At 48.5% G+C, this 22,005-nt stretch overlaps 2 protein-coding genes across 3 annotated transcripts in view; one reads left to right on the forward strand and one right to left on the reverse strand.

Annotated features, from left to right (window-relative positions):
• The window catches only part of MED27 (mediator complex subunit 27), a 124,964-nt gene extending 118,139 nt beyond the window's left edge, over positions 1-6,825 (reverse strand). The window contains exons 1-2 of the mRNA XM_040405934.1: positions 6,594-6,825; positions 5,158-5,302 (exon numbers count right to left, since the gene is read on the reverse strand). Coding sequence (XP_040261868.1) covers positions 5,158-5,302; positions 6,594-6,796 — 348 coding nt within the window. The 5' untranslated portion in view covers positions 6,797-6,825. The remainder of the gene's footprint in view (positions 1-5,157; positions 5,303-6,593) is intronic.
• A 36-nt stretch (positions 6,826-6,861) lies between these two features.
• NTNG2 (netrin G2) overlaps positions 6,862-22,005 on the forward strand; it is a 130,838-nt gene continuing 115,694 nt past the window's right edge. The window contains exons 1-3 of one of the 2 annotated variants that reach the window (XM_040405930.1): positions 6,865-6,927; positions 10,782-10,869; positions 15,157-15,273. The gene's annotated coding sequence lies outside the window, so the exon portion shown is untranslated. Of the gene's footprint in view, positions 6,928-10,781; positions 10,870-15,156; positions 15,274-22,005 lie in introns of both variants that reach the window. The other variant, XM_040405933.1, reaches the window with a different exon arrangement.

A 22,005-nucleotide genomic window follows, 5' to 3' on the forward strand; every position in this document is an offset into this window, starting at 1 on the left:
CAACAGCGCAGCAGTTACAGCGCAGCTACATCTACCGGGTGACAACAGCGGAGCAGCCGGGGCACAGCGCAGCTACATCTACCGGGTGACAACAGCGGAGCAGCCGGGGCACCGCGCAGCTACATCTAACGGGTGACAACAGCGCAGCAGTTACAGCGCAGCTACATCTACCGGGTGACAACAGCGGAGCAGCCGGGGCACCGCGCAGCTACATCTACCGGGTGACAACAGCGCAGCGGTTACAGCGCAGCTACATCTACCGGGTGACAACAGCGGAGCAGCCGGGGCACCGCGCAGCTACATCTACCGGGTGACAACAGCGGAGCAGCCGGGGCACAGCGCAGCTACATCTACCGGGTGACAACAGCGGAGCAGCCGGGGCACAGCGCAGCTACATCTATCGGGTGACAACAGCGGAGCATCCGGCGCACAGCGCAGCTACATCTATCGGGTGACAACAGCGGAGCATCCGGCGCACAGCGCAGCTACATCTACATCTACCGGGTGACAACAGCGGAGCAGCCGGGGCACAGCGCAGCTACACCTACCGGGTGACAACAGCGGAGCAGCCGGGGCACAGCGCAGCTACATCTACCGGGTGACAACAGCGCAGCGGTTACAGCGCAGCTACATCTACCGGGTGACAACAGCGCAAAGGTTACAGCGCAACTACATCTACCGGGTGACAACAGCGCAATGGTTACAGCGCAACTACATCTACCGGGTGACAACAGCGGAGCAGCCGGGGCACAGCGCAACTACATCTACCGGGTGACAACAGCGGAGCAGCCGGGGCACAGCGCAGCTACATCTACCGGGTGACCACAGCGGAGCAGCCGGGGCACAGCGCAGCTACATCTACCGGGTGACAACAGCGGAGCAGCCGGGGCACAGCGCAGCTACATCTACCGGGTGACAACAGCGGAGCAGCCGGGGCACAGCGCAGCTACATCTATCGGGTGACAACAGCGGAGCATCCGGCGCACAGCGCAGCTACATCTACCGGGTGACAACAGCGGAGCAGCCGGCGCACAGCGCAGCTACACCTACCGGGTGACAACAGCGGAGCAGCCGGGGCACAGCGCAGCTACATCTACCGGTTGACAACAGCAGAGCACCCGGGGCACAGCGCAGCTACATCTACCGGGTGACAACAGCGCAGCGGTTACAGCGCAGCTATATCTACCGGGTGACAACAGCGGAGCAGCCGGGGCACAGCGCAGCTACATCTACCGGGTGGCAACAGCGGAGCAGCCGGGGCACAGCGCAGCTACATCTACCGGGTGACAACAGCGCAGCGGTTACAGCGCAGCTACATCTACCGGGTGACAACAGCGGAGCAGCCGGAGCACAGCGCAGCTACATCTACCGGGTGACAACAGCGGAGCAGCCGGGGCACAGCGCAGCTACATCTACCGGGTGACAACAGCGGAGCATCCGGCGCACAGCGCAGCTACATCTACCGGGTGACAACAGCGGAGCAGCCGGGGCACAGCGCAGCTACACCTACCGGGTGACAACAGCGGAGCAGCCGGGGCACAGCGCAGCTACATCTACCGGGTGACAACAGCGGAGCAGCCGGGGCACAGCGCAGCTACATCTACCGGGTGACAACAGCGGAGCAGCCGGGGCACCGCGCAGCTACATCTACCGGGTGACAACAGCGGAGCAGCCGGGGCACAGCGCAGCTAAATCTACCGGGTGACAACAGCGGAGCAGCCGGGGCATATCGCAGCTACATCTACCGGGTGACAACAGCGGAGCAGCCGGGGCACCGCACAGCTACATCTACCGGGTGACAACAGCGGAGCAGCCGGGGAACAGCGCAGCTACATCTACCGGGGCACAGCAGCGGAGCAGCCGGGGCACAGCGCAGCTACATCTACCGGGTGACAACAGCGGAGCAGCCGGGGCACCGCGCAGCTACATCTACCGGGTGACAACAGCGGAGCAGCCGGGGAACAGCGCAGCTACATCTACCGGGGCACAGCAGCGGAGCAGCCGGGGCACAGCGCAGCTACATCTACCGGGTGACAACAGCGGAGCAGTTACAGCGCAGCTACATCTACTGGGTGACAACAGCGCAGCGGTTACAGCGCAACTACATCTACCGGGTGACAACAGCGCAATGGTTACAGCGCAACTACATCTACCGGGTGACAACAGCGGAGCAGCCGGGGCACAGCGCAGCTACATCTACCGGGTGACAACAGCGGAGCAGCCGGGGCACAGCGCAGCTACATCTACCGGGTGACAACAGCGGAGCAGCCGGGGCACAGCGCAGCTACATCTATCGGGTGACAACAGCGGAGCATCCGGCGCACAGCGCAGCTACATCTACCGGGTGACAACAGCGGAGCAGCCGGGGCACAGCGCAGCTACACCTACCGGGTGACAACAGCGGAGCAGCCGGGGCACAGCGCAGCTACATCTACCGGGTGACAACAGCGGAGCAGCCGGGGCACAGCGCAGCTACATCTACCGGGTGACAACAGCGGAGCAGCTGGGGCACCACGCAGCTACATCTACCGGGTGACAACAGCGGAGCAGCCGGGGAACAGCGCAGCTACATCTACCGGGGCACAGCAGCGGAGCAGCCGGGGCACAGCGCAGCTACATCTACCGGGTGACAACAGCGGAGCAGTTACAGCGCAGCTACATCTACCGGGTGACAACAGCGCAGCTACATCTACCGGGTGACAACAGCGGAGCAGCCGGGGCACAGCGCAGCTACATCTACCGGGTGACAACAGCGGAGCAGCCGGGGCACAGCGCAGCTACATCTACCGGCTGACAAGAGCGGAGCAGCCGGGGCACAGCGCAGCTACATCTACCGGCTGACAAGAGCGGAGCAGCCGGGGCACAGCGCAGCTACATCTACCGGCTGACAAGAGCGGAGCAGCCGGGGCACAGCGCAGCTACATCTACCGGGAGACAACAGCGCAGCGGTTACATCGCAGCTACATCTACCGGGTGACAACAGCGGAGCAGCCGGGGAACAGCGCAGCTACATCTACCGGCTGACAACAGCGGAGCAGCCGGGGCATATCGCAGCTACATCTACCGGGTGACAACAGCGGAGCAGCCGGGGCACCGCGCAGCTACATCTACCGGGTGACAACAGCGGAGCAGTTACAGCGCAGCTACATCTACCGGGTGACAACAGCGCAGCGGTTACAGCGCAACTACATCTACCGGGTGACAACAGCGCAACGGTTACAGCGCAACTACATCTACCGGGTGACAACAGCGGAGCAGCCGGGGCACAGCGCAGCTACATCTACCGGGTGACAACAGCGGAGCAGCCGGGGCACAGCGCAGCCACATCTACCGGGTGACAACAGCGGAGCAGCCGGGGCACAGCGCAGCTACATCTACCGGGTGACAACAGCGGAGCAGCCGGGGCACAGCGCAGCTACATCTACCGGGTGACAACAGCGGAGCATCCGGCGCACAGCGCAGCTACATCTACCGGGTGACAACAGCGGAGCAGTCGGGGCACAGCGCAGCTACATCTATCGGGTGACAACAGCGGAGCATCCGGCGCACAGCGCAGCTACATCTACCGGGTGACAACAGCGGAGCAGCCGGGGCACAGCGCAGCTACATCTACCTGGTGACAACAGCGGAGCAGCCGGGGCACAGCGCATCTACATCTATCGGGTGACAACAGCGGAGCATCCGGCGCACAGCGCAGCTACATCTACCGGGTGACAACAGCGGAGCAGCCGGGGCACAGCGCAGCTACATCTACCGGGTGACAACAGCAGAGTAGTCGGAAAACAGCGCAAGTGCATCTACCGGGTGACAACAGCGGAGCAGCCGGGGCACAGCGCAGCTACATCTACTGGGTGACAACAGCGGAGCAGCCGGGGCACAGCGCAAGTGCATCTACCGTGTGACAACAGCGGAGCAGCCGGGGCACAGCGCAAGTGCATCTACCGGGTGACAACAGCGGAGCAGCCGGGGCACAGCGCAGCTACATCTACCGGATGACCACAGCGCAGCGGTTACAGCGGAGCAGCCGGGGCACAGCGCAGCCACATCTACCGGCTGAGGACAAATCCAACAGGGCGGAAGGTGCCAGCCTGCTGCCATTTATGTCTTTGACTATTAAAGGGATATTCCCATCTTATATAGTGAGGTTGTTTGGCTAGGACAGGCCGGGGGCTTTGGCCCTCTTTTCGATCCGGAGAGTGAAGGGGCCGCAGCGCTGACATAGTGTTCAATGTCTTTCCCCAGTGAAGGGGGCACCGCTGTACAGGCAGAACTTAGGGCTGCAGCCCCCTCAGGATCTGTAGAAGTCCCAGAGATCATAAAGTGCTGGCATATCCTAAAGGTTCTCCATCACTTGATAAATTGAGAACACCCCTTTAAGGGAGGATCCTATGTATGGCATAGCTCCAGGATACGTGGGCTCCCAACCTTTCAGGAGATACAGGGTCACATGCCTCGCTCGGCCATCTCTGTGCCCCCCGTGAAGCCACCTCTCCATACACTCTACACCTGGATGCATGGAGACCCTCATCTCTCCACTGATCATATATAAGACAGGCCGGGTGTCCCTTTAACTATGCTCAGCTCTGCACAAAACCCTAAATCCCTCATTTGGCAAAGTGCCCCCTCCCACTGTTCTCATGATCGCTGCTTGCTTGCACTGAATAGAGACATTCATCTTTACATTTAGTAGTTTAATAATGTATAGACCTAACTTCTCATAGCTGAGGGTTTGCTACAATGTAGAATATTACACTAATGAGAAGAAAATGTCAATGTTAATCACAGATGCGTTTGTAAAATGGGCGGGGGCTGACAACCTCCCATTACACCTAGTGAGGAAGGGTGGGTGACAACCGCTGTGCCCCGATGAATAGCAAACCTTTCCAGTTATACATCACTAGTCTGATCTACCATTCGGGGTTCAAGAAAAGCTGGGTGACAACTCCTACTGTAGGTGTAACGAACATCATACTGGTTGTCAAACGCTAGATCCATGAAGGTGCAACAGCTGGGACCCTCACTGATCACAAGAAGGGGGGCACACAAGAGGAGACCTATACTGGTAGGAAACCAGTATGACAGTGATCGGCATCCAGTGACCAGCACGCTGGGGGTAGTAGTCTCACCGCAGCTGGAATAGGCGGCGTCCGGACTCACCTTATTGGACCACTTATAGGCCTGCAGCAGCTGGCTGTACTGCGGGGTCTTGTCGTGGACGGGGTCCAGGCTCAGCAGGCCGCTGTTATGGAGGGGGTGGTTCTCAGACGGCTTCCCCACCAGGTTACTGAGACGCTCCAGTTCACTGAAGAGAAGGGAAAGAGATCAATCAACACCTCTGGCTATTCCGACACTACAACTCCCAGCATGCCCCGAAACGAGAAGGAGGTTACATAGGGAGAGAGCAGCTTCTACCAGCAGCACAGAGTGTTTCAGGAGATGAGTGCGCTGATTATGTGGCAGATCGCTGCTCCCCTACTCTGCCATACCAAAAACTCCACTGTCATTGCCTGCCAACGCCAGAAGTGCCCACCAACCACCCAGGTATTACCATGGCAACGCAAGAAGTGCCCACCACCATCACCGAGGTCGTACCATGCCATCACCAGCAGTGTCTGCCACCAACCACCCAAATGTTACTGTGCCAACGCCAGTAGTGCCCGCCACCAACTTCCCAGGTGTTACCACGCCAACGACAGAAGTGCCCACCAACCACCCAGGGGTTACCATGCCAACACCAGCAGTGCCCACCCTGTCACCCAGGTGTTACCATGCCAACATCAGCAGTGCCCACGACCAACCACCCAGGTATTACCATGTCAACGCAAGCAGTGCCCACCACCAACACCGAGGTGGTACCATGCTATCACCAGCAGTGTCTGTCACCAACCACCCAGATGTTACCATGCCAACACCAGCAATGCCCGCCACCAACTACCCAGGTGTTACCGTGCCAATGTCAGCAGTGCCTGCCACCAACCAGAGGTTACCGTGCCAACACCAGCAGTGCCCGCCACCAACTACCCAGGGGTTACCGTGCCAATGCCAGCAGTGCCTGCCACCAACCAACCAGAGGTTACCATGCCAACACCAGTAGTGCCAGCCACCAACCACCCAGGGGTTACCATGCCAACACCAGTCAGTGCTGACTCTGTGGGTACGGTAGATGCCAGGACGGGCGCACAAAGACTGGCATGTCACCACTTGGGGCACAAAATCAACCCACCGCTGCTCTCAAGGTGGCTCTTCGTGATGTGCCACAATGTGTAAGAGCTATTCACCTGCGCTGATACACTGTAACAAAACACAAGAGGTTTGTGCTGCTGACAGGATTGAATACAACTGTAACAAACCCTCCACTGTAGAGTTTGGGGAGGTTTCCATTCACTGACAGCAGGCAGTGTTATTGGACACACATCACAAGCCCTGACAGGAGATACTGGGACTTGTAAAACTACAACTCCCATCAAGCAACATTCAGTTCTATGGGGTTTGTGAGAACAGAAGAGCCAGTCTGCACGCTGGGAGTTGTAGTTCCACAGCAGCTGTAGTCACTGGCACCTCTCAGCCCTTAGCAAGCCCCGCCCCCTCCGTACTTGAGGTCCCGGTTGACGGAGTGCAGGTTGTCCTGGAAGTCGCTGATGAAAGCTCTCTCCCGGGCCTCCTGGCTCTCCTTGTTCTTCATGCCATCCTTCAGGCAGTCAAAGACCCTGGTGACGCTGGAGCGCAGCGCCTGGATGGCGTGAATGGCCTGGGAGAAGGCCTCCAGGTTCACCCCGACGTTCAGCTGGTCCGCCATCACCCCGTCCAGCTGCTGCCGTAGGAACCGTCCCCAGCTGATGACGTCACTGGCGCGCAGGGGACGCTGGGAGTTGTAGTGAGAAGCGGAGTGGGCGACCTGAGGAGAGAGTGAGGCGGAGGAGGCGCGAAGTAATGAGCTGGGGGGGGGGGGGGGGAAAGCGGGGTGACAGCCAACATGGCCCCTGCTTCATAGTCACATACAGGGGTGTGGGAAAGCTGGGTGACAGCCAACATGGCCCCTGCTTCATAGTCACATTCAGGGGTGTGGGAAAGCTGGGTGACAGCCAACATGGCGACTGCTTCATAGTCACATACAGGAGTGTGGGAAAGCTGGGTGACAGTCAACATGGTCCCTGCTTCATAGTCACATACAGGGATCTGGGAAAGCTGGGTGACGGCCAACATGGCCCCTGCTTCATAGTCACATTCAGGGGTGTGGGAAAGCTGGGTGACAGCCAACATGGTCCCTGCTTCATAGTCACATTCAGGGGTGTGGGAAAGCTGAGTGACAGCCAATATGGCCCCTGCTTCATAGTCACATTCAGGGGTGTGGGAAAGCTGGGTGACAGCCAATATGGTTCCTGCTTCATAGTCACATACAGGGGTGTGGGAAAGCTGGGTGACAGTCATCATGGCCCCTGCTTCATAGTCACATACAGGGGTGTGGGAAAGCTGGGTGACAGCCAACATGGCCCCTGCTTCATAGTCACATACAGGGGTGTGGGAAAGCTGGGTGGCAGCCAACATGGCCCCTGCTTCATAGTCACATTCAGGGGTGTGGGAAAGCTGGGTGACAGCCAACATGGCGACTGCTTCATAGTCACATACAGGAGTGTGGGAAAGCTGGGTGACAGTCAACATGGTCCCTGCTTCATAGTCACATACAGGGATCTGGGAAAGCTGGGTGACGGCCAACATGGCCCCTGCTTCATAGTCACATTCAGGGGTGTGGGAAAGCTGGGTGACAGCCAACATGGCCACTGCTTCATAGTCACATACAGGGGTGTGGGAAAGCTGGGTGACAGCCAACATGGCCCCTGCTTCATAGTCACATACAGGGGTGTGGGAAAGCTGGGTGACAGCCAACATGGCCCCTGCTTCATAGTCACATACAGGGGTGTGGGAAAGCTGGGTGACAGCCAACATGGCCACTGCTTCATAGTCACATACAGGGGTGTGGTAAAGCTGGGTGACAGCCAACATGGCCCCTGCTTCATAGTCACATACAGGGGTGTGGGAAAGCTGGGTGACAGCCAATATGGCCCCTGCTTCATAGTCACATTCAGGGGTGTGGGAAAGCTGAGTGACAGCCAATATGGCCCCTGCTTCATAGTCACATTCAGGGGTGTGGGAAAGCTGGGTGACAGCCAATATGGTTCCTGCTTCATAGTCACATACAGGGGTGTGGGAAAGCTGGGTGACAGTCATCATGGCCCCTGCTTCATAGTCACATACAGGGGTGTGGGAAAGCTGGGTGACAGCCAACATGGCCCCTGCTTCATAGTCACATACAGGGGTGTGGGAAAGCTGGGTGACAGCCAATATGGCCCCTGCTTCATAGTCACATTCAGGGGTGTGGGAAAGCTGAGTGACAGCCAATATGGCCCCTGCTTCATAGTCACATTCAGGGGTGTGGGAAAGCTGGGTGACAGCCAACATGGCCCCTGCTTCATAGTCACATACAGGGGTGTGGGAAAGCTGGGTGACAGCCAACATGGCCCCTGCTTCATAGTCACATACAGGGGTGTGGGAAAGCTGGGTGACAGCCAACATGGCCCCTGCTTCATAGTCACATACAGGGGTGTGGGAAAGCTGGGTGACAACCAACATGGCCACTGCTTCATAGTCACATACAGGGGTGTGGGAAAGCTGGGTGACAACCAACATGGCCACTGCTTCATAGTCACATACAGGGGTGTGGGAAAGCTGGGTGACAGCCAACATGGCCCCTGCTTCATAGTCACATACAGGGGTGTGGGAAAGCTGGGTGACAGCCAACATGGCCCCTGCTTCATAGTCACATTCAGGGGTGTGGGAAAGCTGGGTGACAGCCAACATGGCGACTGCTTCATAGTCACATACAGGAGTGTGGGAAAGCTGGGTGACAGTCAACATGGTCCCTGCTTCATAGTCACATACAGGGATCTGGGAAAGCTGGGTGACGGCCAACATGGCCCCTGCTTCATAGTCACATTCAGGGGTGTGGGAAAGCTGGGTGACAGCCAACATGGCCACTGCTTCATAGTCACATACAGGGGTGTGGGAAAGCTGGGTGACAGCCAACATGGCCCCTGCTTCATAGTCACATACAGGGGTGTGGGAAAGCTGGGTGACAGCCAATATGGCCCCTGCTTCATAGTCACATACAGGGGTGTGGGAAAGCTGGGTGACAGCCAATATGGCCCCTGCTTCATAGTCACATACAGGGGTGTGGGAAAGCTGGGTGACAGCCAATATGGCCCCTGCTTCATAGTCACATTCAGGGGTGTGGGAAAGCTGGGTGACAGCCAATATGGTTCCTGCTTCATAGTCACATACAGGGGTGTGGGAAAGCTGGGTGACAGTCATCATGGCCCCTGCTTCATAGTCACATACAGGGGTGTGGGAAAGCTGGGTGACAGTCATCATGGCCCCTGCTTCATAGTGACATACAGGGGTGTGGGAAAGCTGGGTGACAGCCAACATGGCCCCTGCTTCATAGTAACATACAGGGGTGTGGGAAAGCTGGGTGACAGCCAACATGGCCCCTGCTTCATAGTCACATACAGGAGTGTGGGAAAGCTGGGTGACAGCCAATATGGCCCCTGCTTCATAGTCACATACAGGGGTGTGGGAAAGCTGGGTGACAGCCAACATGGCCCCTGCTTCATAGTCACATACAGGGGTGTGGGAAAGCTGGGTGACAGCCAATATGGCCCCTGCTTCATAGTCACATTCAGGGGTGTGGGAAAGCTGGGTGACAGCCAATATGGCCCCTGCTTCATAGTCACATTCAGGGGTGTGGGAAAGCTGGGTGACAGCCAATATGGCCCCTGCTTCATAGTCACCCAGCTTTCCCTCATATCACTAGGGTGGCAGGACTGCCCCTCAAGATTCCAGGACACCTAGTATTAGTAATAGTATTAGTGACCATACCTCTGCTGGTAAAGGGCACATTTCACACTTAGCCAGGAGCTCTACTTGCTGTCCATGAATAGAAGCATCCTTCTTTGCATCCAGAGACTGAAAACCTTTTAAAATCTAATACAGCTGAGGTTTTGTTACATTTGCAGACAATCCTCTGAGTCTCTGCTGGTAGTTCGCTCCAATGTGTCAGAGGGCACTGTTCAGCTCACAGAGGATATTCTAGACAAGATACAATGGTAACAAATCCCCAGCTGTGAGAAGCTTTAGGGCCCTTTTACACGAGCTTGACGGATTAGGTCCGGATGCGTTCAGTGAAACTCGCACCATTTTGCAAACAAGTTCAGTCAGTTTTGTCTGCGATTGCGTTCAGTTTTTTCCGCGCGGGTGCAATGCGTTTTTCACGCGCGTGATAAAAAACTGAAAGTTTACAAACAACATCTCTTAGCAACCATCCGTGAAAAACGCACTTGCTTCCGGATACGATGCGTTTTTCACCGAAGCCCCATTCACTTCTATGGGGCCAGGGCTGTGTGAAAAACGCAGAATATAGAACATGCTACGTTTTTCACGCAACGCAGAACTGATGTGTGGAAAAAAAACGCTCATGTACACAGCCCCATTGAAATGAATGGGTCAGGATTCAGTGCGGGTGCTATGCGTTCATGTCACGTATTGCACCCGCACGGAAAACTTGCTCGTATGAAAGGGGCCTTAGGTACAGGTTTTCAGCCCCTGGATGTATGTTTCCATTCACTGACAGGAGGCAGATCCTGTGTCTGTATGGGGTCGCTCCTCTTGCATGTTTGTGGCGTCCGCTCCATCAGATTCTTCTTTTCTCATGTGATTTCTGTTTGCAGATATGGCGGTGGCGGTGGCAGACTGCGGGGAGCGAGGACACCATCCGTGTGGATATAAAACGCTCCGGGTCGTCTTCAGGAGGGAGGTGTAAGTAATGGTACATGGGGGCGTCTCACCCGGGGGCCCTATGTCCAGGGAGGGGGCCACACACAACGTAAGTGGATGGTTGTGAGAGGGGTGGGGTTGATATGATGATACAGTCGCACTACACAGAGATCACAGTTGCAAAACTACTCCCATCATGCCCTGATGACCTCATAACTGTCAGGGCATGATGGAAGTTGTAGTTTTGAACAGTTGGGGAGGGTTGTGGGTAATTATACTGCCCCCTGTTGACAACTCTTAGGCCCCTTTCACACGAGCGAGTTTTCCGTGCGGGTGCAATGCATGATGTGAACATATTGCACCCGCACTGAATCCGGACCCATTCATTTCTATGGGGCTGTGCAGATGAGCGGTGATTTTCACGCATCAGTTCTGCGTTGCGTGAAAATCGCAGCATGTTCTATATTCTGCATTATCAAACTGGCCCCATAAGGCCCCTTTCACACGGACGAGTATTCCGCGCCGATGCGATGCGTGAGTTGAACGCATTGCACCCGCACTGAATACCGACCCATTCATTTCTATGGGGCTGTTCACATGAGCGGTGATTTTCACGCATCACTTGTGCGTTGTGTGAAAATCGCAGCATGCTCTATATTCTGCGTTTTTCACGCAACGCAGGCCCCATAGAAGTGAATGGGGTTGCGTGAAAATCGCGGTGCGATTTTCACGCACGGTTGCTAGGAGACGATCGGGATGGGGACCCGATCATTATTATTTCCCCTTATAACATGGTTATAAGGGAAAATAATAGCATTCTGAATACAGAATGCATAGTAAAATAGCGCTGGAGGGGTTAAAAAATAAAATTTAACTCATCGTAGTCCACTTGATCGCGTTGCCGGCATCTCTTCTGTCTTCTTTGCTGAACAGGACCTGTGGTGAGCATTCATTACAGGTAAAGGACCTGTGGTGACGTCACTCCGGTCATCACATGATCCATCACCATGGTAAAAGATCATGTGATGACCGGAGTGACGTCACCAAAGGTCCTTTACCTGTAATGAATGCTCACCACAGGTCCTGTTCAGCGAAGGAGATGCCGGGCATCACGATCAAGTGGACTAAGGTGAGTTAATTTTTTATTTATTTTTTTAACCCCTCCAGCGCTATTGTACTATATATTCTGCATTCAGAATGGTATTATTTTCTCTTATAACCATGTTATAAGGGGAAATAATACAATCTACAGAACACCGATCCCAAGCCCGAACCTCTGTGAAGAGGTTTGGGTACCAAACATGCGTGATTTTTCTCACGCGAGTGCAAAACGCATTACAATGTTTTGCACTCGCGTGGAGAAATTGCGGGTGTTCCCGTAACGCTTGTCTGAAAGAGGCCTAAAAGTGAATGGGGCTTCAGTGAAAAACGCATCGCATCCGCACGGAAAAAAAATTACTCAACCTGCTTACAAAATGGTACGAGTTTCACTGAACGCATCCGGACCTAATCCGTCACACTCGTGTGAAAGAGGCCTTAGGGTGTATTTGCGGTAATTTAGGGCTTCTCCAGTCTAACATAAAGTTAATGACACGGTCTGCAACTTTCCTATAGACTTCCCAGATCTCTGCTTGCTGCCGGCGAATGCAAACAATCTTGACTGCGTCCAGAGACTGAAAGCTGAACCTGTGCTAATACTTCTCACAGCTAAGGGCTTTGTTACAATGTGTCCAGCCTAGACAGTCCTCTGTGAGCCTAATATATCAGCAGCACCAGTCTCTCCAGTCCTGATAGTTTGTTACAGTGTATCAGTCTGAAGTCCAGCTTCTTTAGTGCACTAGGATGTGCTCCCCACAAATACCAAATATATTACTGGTCCTGTACTGATCCTGAGTTACATCCTGTATTATACTCCAGAGCTGCACTCACTGTTCTGCTGGTGCAGTCACTGTGTACATACATTACTTATCCTGTACTGACCCTGAGTTACATCCTGTATTATACTCCAGAGCTGCACTCACTATTCTGCTGGTGGAGTCACTGTGTACATACATTACTGATCCTGTACTGATCCTGAGTTACATCCCGTATTATACTCCAGAGCTGCACTCACTATTCTGCTGGTGCAGTCACTGTGTGCATACATTACTTATCCTGTACTGATCCTGAGTTACATCCTGGATTATACTCCAGAGCTGCACTCACTATTCTGCTGGTGCAGTCACTGTGTACATACAATACTTATCCTGTACTGATCCTGAGTTACATCCCGTATTATACTCCAGAGCTGCACTCACTATTCTGCTGGTGCAGTCACTGTACATACATTACTTATCCTGTACTGATCCTGAGTTACATCCTGGATTATACTCCAGAGCTGCACTCACTATTCTGCTGGGCAGTCACTGTGTACATACATTACTTATCCTGTACTGATCCTGAGTTACATCCTGGATTATACTCCAGAGCTGCACTCACTATTCTGCTGGGCAGTCACTGTGTACATACATTACTTCTCCTGCACTGATCCTGAGTTACATCCTGGATTATACTCCAGAGCTGCACTCACTATTCTGCTGGTGCAGTCACTGTGTACATACATTACTTATCCTGTACTGGTCCTGAGTTACATCCTGGATTATACTCCAGAGCTGCACTCACTATTCTGCTGGTGCAGTCACTGTGTACATACATTACTTATCCTGTACTGATCCTGAGTTACATCCTGCATTATACTCCAGAGCTGCACTCACTATTCTGCTGGGCAGTCACTGTATACATACATTACTTATCCTGTACTGATCCTGAGTTACATCCTGTATTATACTCCAGAGCTGCACTCACTATTCTGCTGGTGCAGTCACTGTGTACATACATTACTTATCCTGTACTGATCCTGAGTTACATCCTGTATTATACTCCAGAGCTGCACTCACTATTCTGCTGGTGCAGTCACTGTGTACATACATTACTTATCCTGTACTGATCCTGAGTTACATCCTGTATTATACTCCAGAGCTGCACTCACTATTCTGCTGGTGCAGTCACTGTGTACATACATTACTTATCCTGTACTGATCCTGAGTTACATCCTGTATTATACTCCAGAGCTGCACTCACTATTCTGCTGGTGCAGTCACTGTGTACATACATTACTTATCCTGTACTGATCCTGAGTTACATCCTGCATTATACCCCAGAGCTGCACTCACTATTCTGCTGGTGCAGTCACTGTGTACATACATTACTTATCCTGTACTGACTCTGAGTTACATCCTGGATTATACTCCAGAGCTGCACTCACTATTCTGCTGGTGCAGTCACTGTGTACAGACATTACTTATCCTGTACTGATCCTGAGTTACATCCCGTATTATACTCCAGAGCTGCACTCACTATTCTGCTGGTGCAGTCACTGTGTACATACATTGCATTACTTATCCTGATTCACATCCTGTATTATACTCCAGAGCTGCACTCACTATTCTGCTGGTGCTCCTCACAAATACCACCAAAGGGCATCTCTTCTCAATAAACTGCAATACCAGACCCGGCCAAGTGTGGCGCTGTTTTCTCTAATCTGATTAAACCCTTTCTGTAGGGGGCCGTCTGCTCCTATCAGCTCCTGAGAAAGCTGAGTGTCCGTCATTATAGCAATGAATCCCGTTTCCTTCCACTAATCCGGCATATTCCTAGTAATCCAGAATCTCTCAGCGTCCCATGGTTTCCAGATTAAAGGATGCCTTCTCATTGCTGCTGGAGCAGGGACGATCACTTGCTGACCTTGGCAGGCAATATTCCTAGAGCAGAGAAGAGGCAGCAGTAGGAGGATGGGGGTGAGCAGCCGGCGGAGGATGGGGGTGGGGGCTGATTATTCTGTCTGCTACTTGTCCATTTTTCTCTTGTAACATTCCAATAAAGAAAAGATCGATTTGGTTTTCATAAGTGGCCGCCGTGAACTTCCAGCTCTCCATGTTTGTTGGTTCAGCAAAAAGTTCTGCTCCAGCCGGCCGCTCCTTATATATGCTCATAGGAAGATGATCCGCCAGCAGAACTTAACCCTTCGTACTCTGAGCACTTGTGTACAGGTTCCTCAAATATAATGTCAATATACAATATCATGTGACCTGGGGGGCAAAGTTCACCAAGACGTGTACCCTCAGCCCCCGACTGTGTGATTCATCGACTGGAATAACGTGACGAATGCGGAAGAAATAGAACAAATAAACCTAAAAATATTCTGCATATAATCTTTAGTATTTTTACTTCTCTGATCCTCCCATATCGTACTCCACATCCAGAGCTGAATTAATACTGGTTTCCTCATAGCTCTCAAGCTGCAAGAATTCACTTCTCAAGTCGACCTCCTGCTGGTTCAGGATCTGCTATACTGCCTTCTAGAAGATACACAGAGCAGATTCCAGGCGCTATACAGTCATGTAGTATGTAAGTGCAATAACTGCGTCTTCCCACATGAAGGTAAAATGACTGGTGTCAGACGCTGATCAGTACAGGGACAGAGCATATGGTATGCAAGGTCTTATTACAAAAAAGTGAAATGAAATGAAATTCAAAAAAGTGTCACAATGCCATTGTTTCCCTCAATACAAAGCTGTTTGGATACCACGCTGTATTATACTCCAGAGCTGCACTCACTATTCTGCTGGTGCAGTCACTCTGTACATACATTACTTATCCTGTACTGATCCTGAGTTACATCCTGTATTATACTCCAGAGCTGCACTCACTGTTCTGCTGGCTGAGTCACTGTGTACATACATTACTTATCCTGTACTGATCCTGAGTTACATCCTGTATTCTACTCCAGAGCTGCACTCACTATTCTGCTGGTGCACTCACTGTGTACATACATTACTTATCCTGTACTGATCCTGAGTTACATCCTGTATTATACTCCAGAGCTGCACTCACTATTCTGCTGGTGGAGTCACTGTGTACATACATTACTTATCCTGTACTGATCCTGAGTTACATCCTATATTATACTCCAGAGCTGCACTCACTATTCTGCTGGTGCAATCACTGTGTACATACATTACTTATCCTGTACTGATCCTGAGTTACATCCTGTATTATACTCCAGAGCTGCACTCACTATTCTGCTGGTGCAGTCACTGTGTACATACATTACTTATCCTGTACTGATCCTGAGTTACATCCTGTATTATACTCCAGAGCTGCACTCACTATTCTACTGGTGCAGTCACTGTGTACATACATTACTTATCCTGTACTCATCCTGAGTTACATCCTGTATTATACCCCAGAGCTGCACTCACTATTCTGCTGGTGGAGTCACTGTGTACATACATTACTTATCCTGTACTGATCCTGAGTTACATCCTGTATTATACTCCAGAGCTGCACTCACTATTCTGCTGGTGGAGTCACTGTGTACATACATTACTTATCCTGTACTGATCCTGAGTTACATCCTGTATTATACTCCAGAGCTGCACTCACTATTCTGCTGGTGCAGTCACTGTGTACATCCATTACTTATCCTGTACTGATCCTGAGTTACATCCTGTATTATACTCCAGAGCTGCACTCACTGTTCTGCTGGTGCAGTCACTGTGTACATACATTACTTATCCTGTACTGATCCTGAGTTACATCCTGTATTATACTCCAGAGCTGCACTTACTGTTCTGCTGGCTGAGTCACTGTGTACAAAATCGCTTCAACATTAAAATTGCAGAACCAGGAAGGACAAGCTGTAAGATTATATGAATCAAGGAGGTAGCAGTTGTCGCTAAATGTGCAGATGATGACATTTTCCAGCACCTAGCTCCAACTGTGGAAGGGGCATAAAAGCCATATTGAAGTCAAAGTTTTTTAGCCACAAGACACCACAAAATTAGGATCAGGTTGAGCGGGATGATTGTGCGATGCCTCCTTTTTCTCGACATGCCAGTTATGACCGGGGACAGAGTCTTTGACCTGAGAGACCCTCGTTTGTCCCTTCAGCAGATCACTCGGCTTCTAGACTGAGATGTTCTACACTTTGTGTCCCAGTAATTGGAAGAACAATGAGGAACTGGAAGGACAGCAAGAGGACAACCTCTGCCCGGATGGATCGTGTTATCAGAAGAATGGCGCCTAGTGATGTATTCTCTACTGCAAGTGAGACTGTCACATCCCAAGCCTAGGGCGGCGACTAATGACTACACAGACCATCAGAAGGCATCTGGACGGCATTGGGTGATTAGCCAGACGTCCAGCTACAGGTGTCCACTGACCTCCCACCACTTCTCTCAAATGCTATCATGGTGCAAAGCAAGATGGAGTGGAGGTCTGTCCTCTTCAGTGATGAGTCCCGCTTTCCTCTCAGACACAATGCTAGCTGGAGAGAGATCTGAAGACCACATGGACAACATCATGAAGAGGCCTTCACAAGGGAGCATTGCGCCGATCCTACTCCCAGGATTATGATGTGGGGTGGTATAATCTACGGCAGTCTTTATTTCACGTACTGACAGCTCAGAGTTACAATGATTGGTGAAGAACCAGTGGTCCGGCCATTTCTCCAAAGTGTCCCAGGAGCCGTTTTTCTACAGGACATCCCGAGGCCGCGTGTCGCTCGTGCTACTGTGAGCAGCCTGCGAGGCCCAGAGTAATTGAGCACATGAGGGATGTCATTGGTCGGCAATTGCAAAGTGTGCTTTCAGTGTGGTAGAAGATTCCAGAATCATTAGTGATAGCTGCCAAGGCGTGGGAGTGCGTGGATCTCTACACATGGCCTCATACTCCATACTGAACAAATTCAGATGTTTTCAATGTTTTGTTTCCATTTTTTTTTATCATTAACATATCTGTCGATCCTGTAATTTAAATAATTCCACATCTTTTTTCTTCCTTGTGATTTCACTGTTCAGGAGTGTGGCTCCACAGTACAGGAACCTTCCAACCATCTCATCGTGTCTGAGCTTTCAGGACACCAGGGTGAGCGTCATATACTGGGACTGGAATACTGGGATTAGCTGCAGTCCTGCTGCATTTGTGGCGAGGTTTGGAGTGACTCCTCCACCTAAATCTCCTCCTCTGGTTCCCCTGTTAATCTTATTTAAGACTGTCAACAGCCAAAATTAAAAATCAAAGTCAATTGGTAAAATCAGACTACGGCCAATTCATGTTTTGAGTCCTCACAAATCACTCGCAGGCCGCATCCGTCTTTTACAAGGTCACAACCCATTAGTTTAATTGACGTTCCTTATTCTAGAAACATAAATCATTTTATATCATGTATAGTTCCTCTCCTGCCGGTAACCACAATATTCACAATGTAAAGCAAGAGGAACAATTCTGTCATCTCCTTCATGGGAGGCACAAATTAATCACTGCATGACGTGATCAGGAATAACCAGAAGCATCTTCATCTCATAGTTGTGTATAGGACAATGAAAGAGCCGTCACTCCTATAACATATGGACAAAGACATTTATGTAACGAGACTTAAATGAATACAGAACGGTGGCCCTTACTGTACACTGCCCCCTCTGCACAAGAATATAACTACTATAATACTGCTCCTATGTACAAGAATATAACTACTATAATACTGCCCCTATGTACAAGAATATAACTACTATAATACTGCTCCTATGTACAAGAATATATCTACTATAATACTGCTCCTATGTACAAGAATATAACTACTATAATACTGCTCCTATGTACAAGAATATAACTACTATAATACTGCTCCTATGTACAAGAATATAACTACTATAATACTGCTCCTATGTACAAGAATATATCTACTATAATACTGCCTCCTATGTACAAGAATATAACTACTATAATACTGCCTCCTATGTACAAGAATATAACTACTATAATACTGCTCCTATGTACAAGAATATAACTACTATAATACTGCTCCTATGTACAAGAATATAACTACTATAATACTGCCTCCTATGTACAAGAATATAACTACTATAATACTGCCTCCTATGTACAAGAATATAACTACTATAATACTGCCTCCTATGTACAAGAATATAACTACTATAATACTGCTCCTATGTACAAGAATATAACTACTATAATACTGCTCCTGTGTACAAGAATATAACTACTATAATACTGCTCCTATGTACAAGAATATAACTACTATAATACTGCTCCTATGTACAAGAATATAACTACTATAATACTGCTCCTATGTACAAGAATATAACTACTATAATACTGCCTCCTATGTACAAGAATATAACTACTATAATACTGCTCCTATGTACAAGAATATAACTACTATAATACTGCCTCCTATGTACAAGAATATAACTACTATAATACTGCATCCTATGTACAAGAATATAACTACTATAATACTGCTTCCTATGTACAAGAATATAACTACTATAATACTGCTCCTATGTACAAGAATATAACTACTATAATACTGCTCCTATGTACAAGAATATAACTACTATAATACTGCTCCTGTGTACAAGAATATAACTACTATAATACTGCCTCCTATGTACAGGAATATAACTGCTATAATACTGCTCCTATGTACAAGAATATAACTACTATAATACTGCTCCTATGTACAAGAATATAACTACTATAATAATACTGCTCCTATATACAAGAATATAACTACTATAATACTGCCCCTCTGCACAAGAATATAACTACTATAATACTGCTCCTATGTACAAGAATATAACTGCTATAATACTGCTCCTATGTACAAGAATATAACTACTATACTACTGCTTATATGTACAAGAATATAACTACTATAATACTGCTCCTATGTACAAGAATATAACTACTATAATACTGCCTCCTATATAAAAGAATATAACTACTATAATACTGCTCCTTTGTACAAGAATATAACTACTATAATACTGCTCCTATGTACAAGAATATAACTACTATAATACTGCTCCTATGTACAAGAATATAACTACTATAATACTGCCTCCTATGTACAAGGATATAACTACTATAATACTGCCCCCTCTGCACAAGAATATAACTACTATAATACTACCTCCTATGTACAAGAATATAACTACTATAATACTGCTCCTATGTACAAGAATATAACTACTATAATACTGCTCCTATGTACAAGAATATATCTACTATAATACTGCCTCCTATGTACAAGAATATAACTACTATAATACTGCCTCCTATGTACAAGAATATAACTACTATAATACTGCTCCTATGTACAAGAATATAACTACTATAATACTGCTCCTATGTACAAGAATATAACTACTATAATACTGCTCCTATGTACAAGAATATAACTACTATAATACTGCTCCTATGTACAAGAATATAACTACTATAATACTGCTCCTATTTACAAGAATATAACTACTATAATACTGCTCCTATGTACAAGAATATAACTACTATAATACTGCTCCTATGTACAAGAATATAACTACTATAATACTGCTCCTATGTACAAGAATATAACTACTATAATACTGCTCCTATGTACAAGAATATAACTACTATAATACTGCTCCTATTTACAAGAATATAACTACTATAATACTGCCCCCTCTGCACAAGAATATAACTACTATAATACTGCTCCTATGTACAAGAATATAACTACTATAATACTGCTCCTATGTACAAGAATATAACTACTATAATACTGCTCCTGTGTACAAGAATATTACTACTATAATACTGCCTCCTATGTACAGGAATATAACTGCTATAATACTGCTCCTATGTACAAGAATATAACTACTATAATACTGCTCCTATGTACAAGAATATAACTACTATAATACTGCTCCTGTGTATAAGAATATAACTACTATAATACTGCTCCTATGTACAAGATTATATCTACTATAATACTGCTCCTATGTACAAGACTATAACTACTATAATAATACTGCTCCTATGTACAAGAATATAACTACTATAATACTGCCCCTCTGCACAAGAATATAACTACTATAATACTGCTCCTATTTACAAGAATATAACTGCTATAATACTGCTCCTATGTACAAGAATATAACTACTATAATACTGCTTATATGTACAAGAATATAACTACTATAATACTGCTCCTATGTACAAGAATATAACTACTATAATACTGCCTCCTATATACAAGAATATAACTACTATAATACTGCCTCCTATATACAAGAATATAACTACTATAATACTGCTCCTATGTACAAGAATATAACTACTATAATACTGCTCCTATGTACAAGAATATAACTACTATAATACTGCTCCTATGTACAAGAATATAACTACTATAATACTGCCTCCTATGTACAAGGATATAACTACTATAATACTGCCCCCTCTGCACAAGAATATAACTACTATAATACTACCTCCTATGTACAAGAATATAACTACTATAATACTGCCTCCTATGTACAAGAATATAACTACTATAATACTGCTCCTATGTACAAGAATATTACTACTATAATACTGCCTCCCATGTACAAGAATATAACTACTATAATACTGCCTCCTATGTACAAGAATATAACTACTATAATACTGCTCCTATGTACAAGAATATAACTACTATAATACTGCCTCCTATGTACAAGAATATAACTACTATAATACTGCTCCTATGTACAAGAATATAACTGCTATAATACTGCTCCTATGTACAAGAATATAACTACTATAATACTGCTCCTATGTACAAGGATATAACTGCTATAATACTGCTCCTATGTACAAGAATATAACTACTATAATACCGCTCCTATGTACAAGGATATAACTACTATAATACTGCCCCCTCTGCACAAGAATATAACTACTATAATACTACCTCCTATGTACAAGAATATAACTACTATAATACTGCTCCTATGTACAAGAATATAACTACTATAATACTGCTCCTATGTACAAGAATATAACTACTATAATACTGCCTCCTATGTACAAGAATATAACTACTATAATACTGCCTCCTATGTACAAGAATATAACTACTATAATACTGCTCCTATGTACAAGAATATAACTACTATAATACTGCCTCCTATGTACAAGAATATAACTACTATAATACTGCTTCTATGTACAAGAATATAACTACTATAATACCGCTCCTATGTACAAGAATATAACTACTATAATACTGCCTCCTATGTACAAGAATAT

Source organism: Bufo bufo, chromosome 8 (assembly GCF_905171765.1).
Source record: "Bufo bufo chromosome 8, aBufBuf1.1, whole genome shotgun sequence".
Classification (NCBI taxonomy): Eukaryota; Metazoa; Chordata; class Amphibia; order Anura; family Bufonidae; genus Bufo; species Bufo bufo.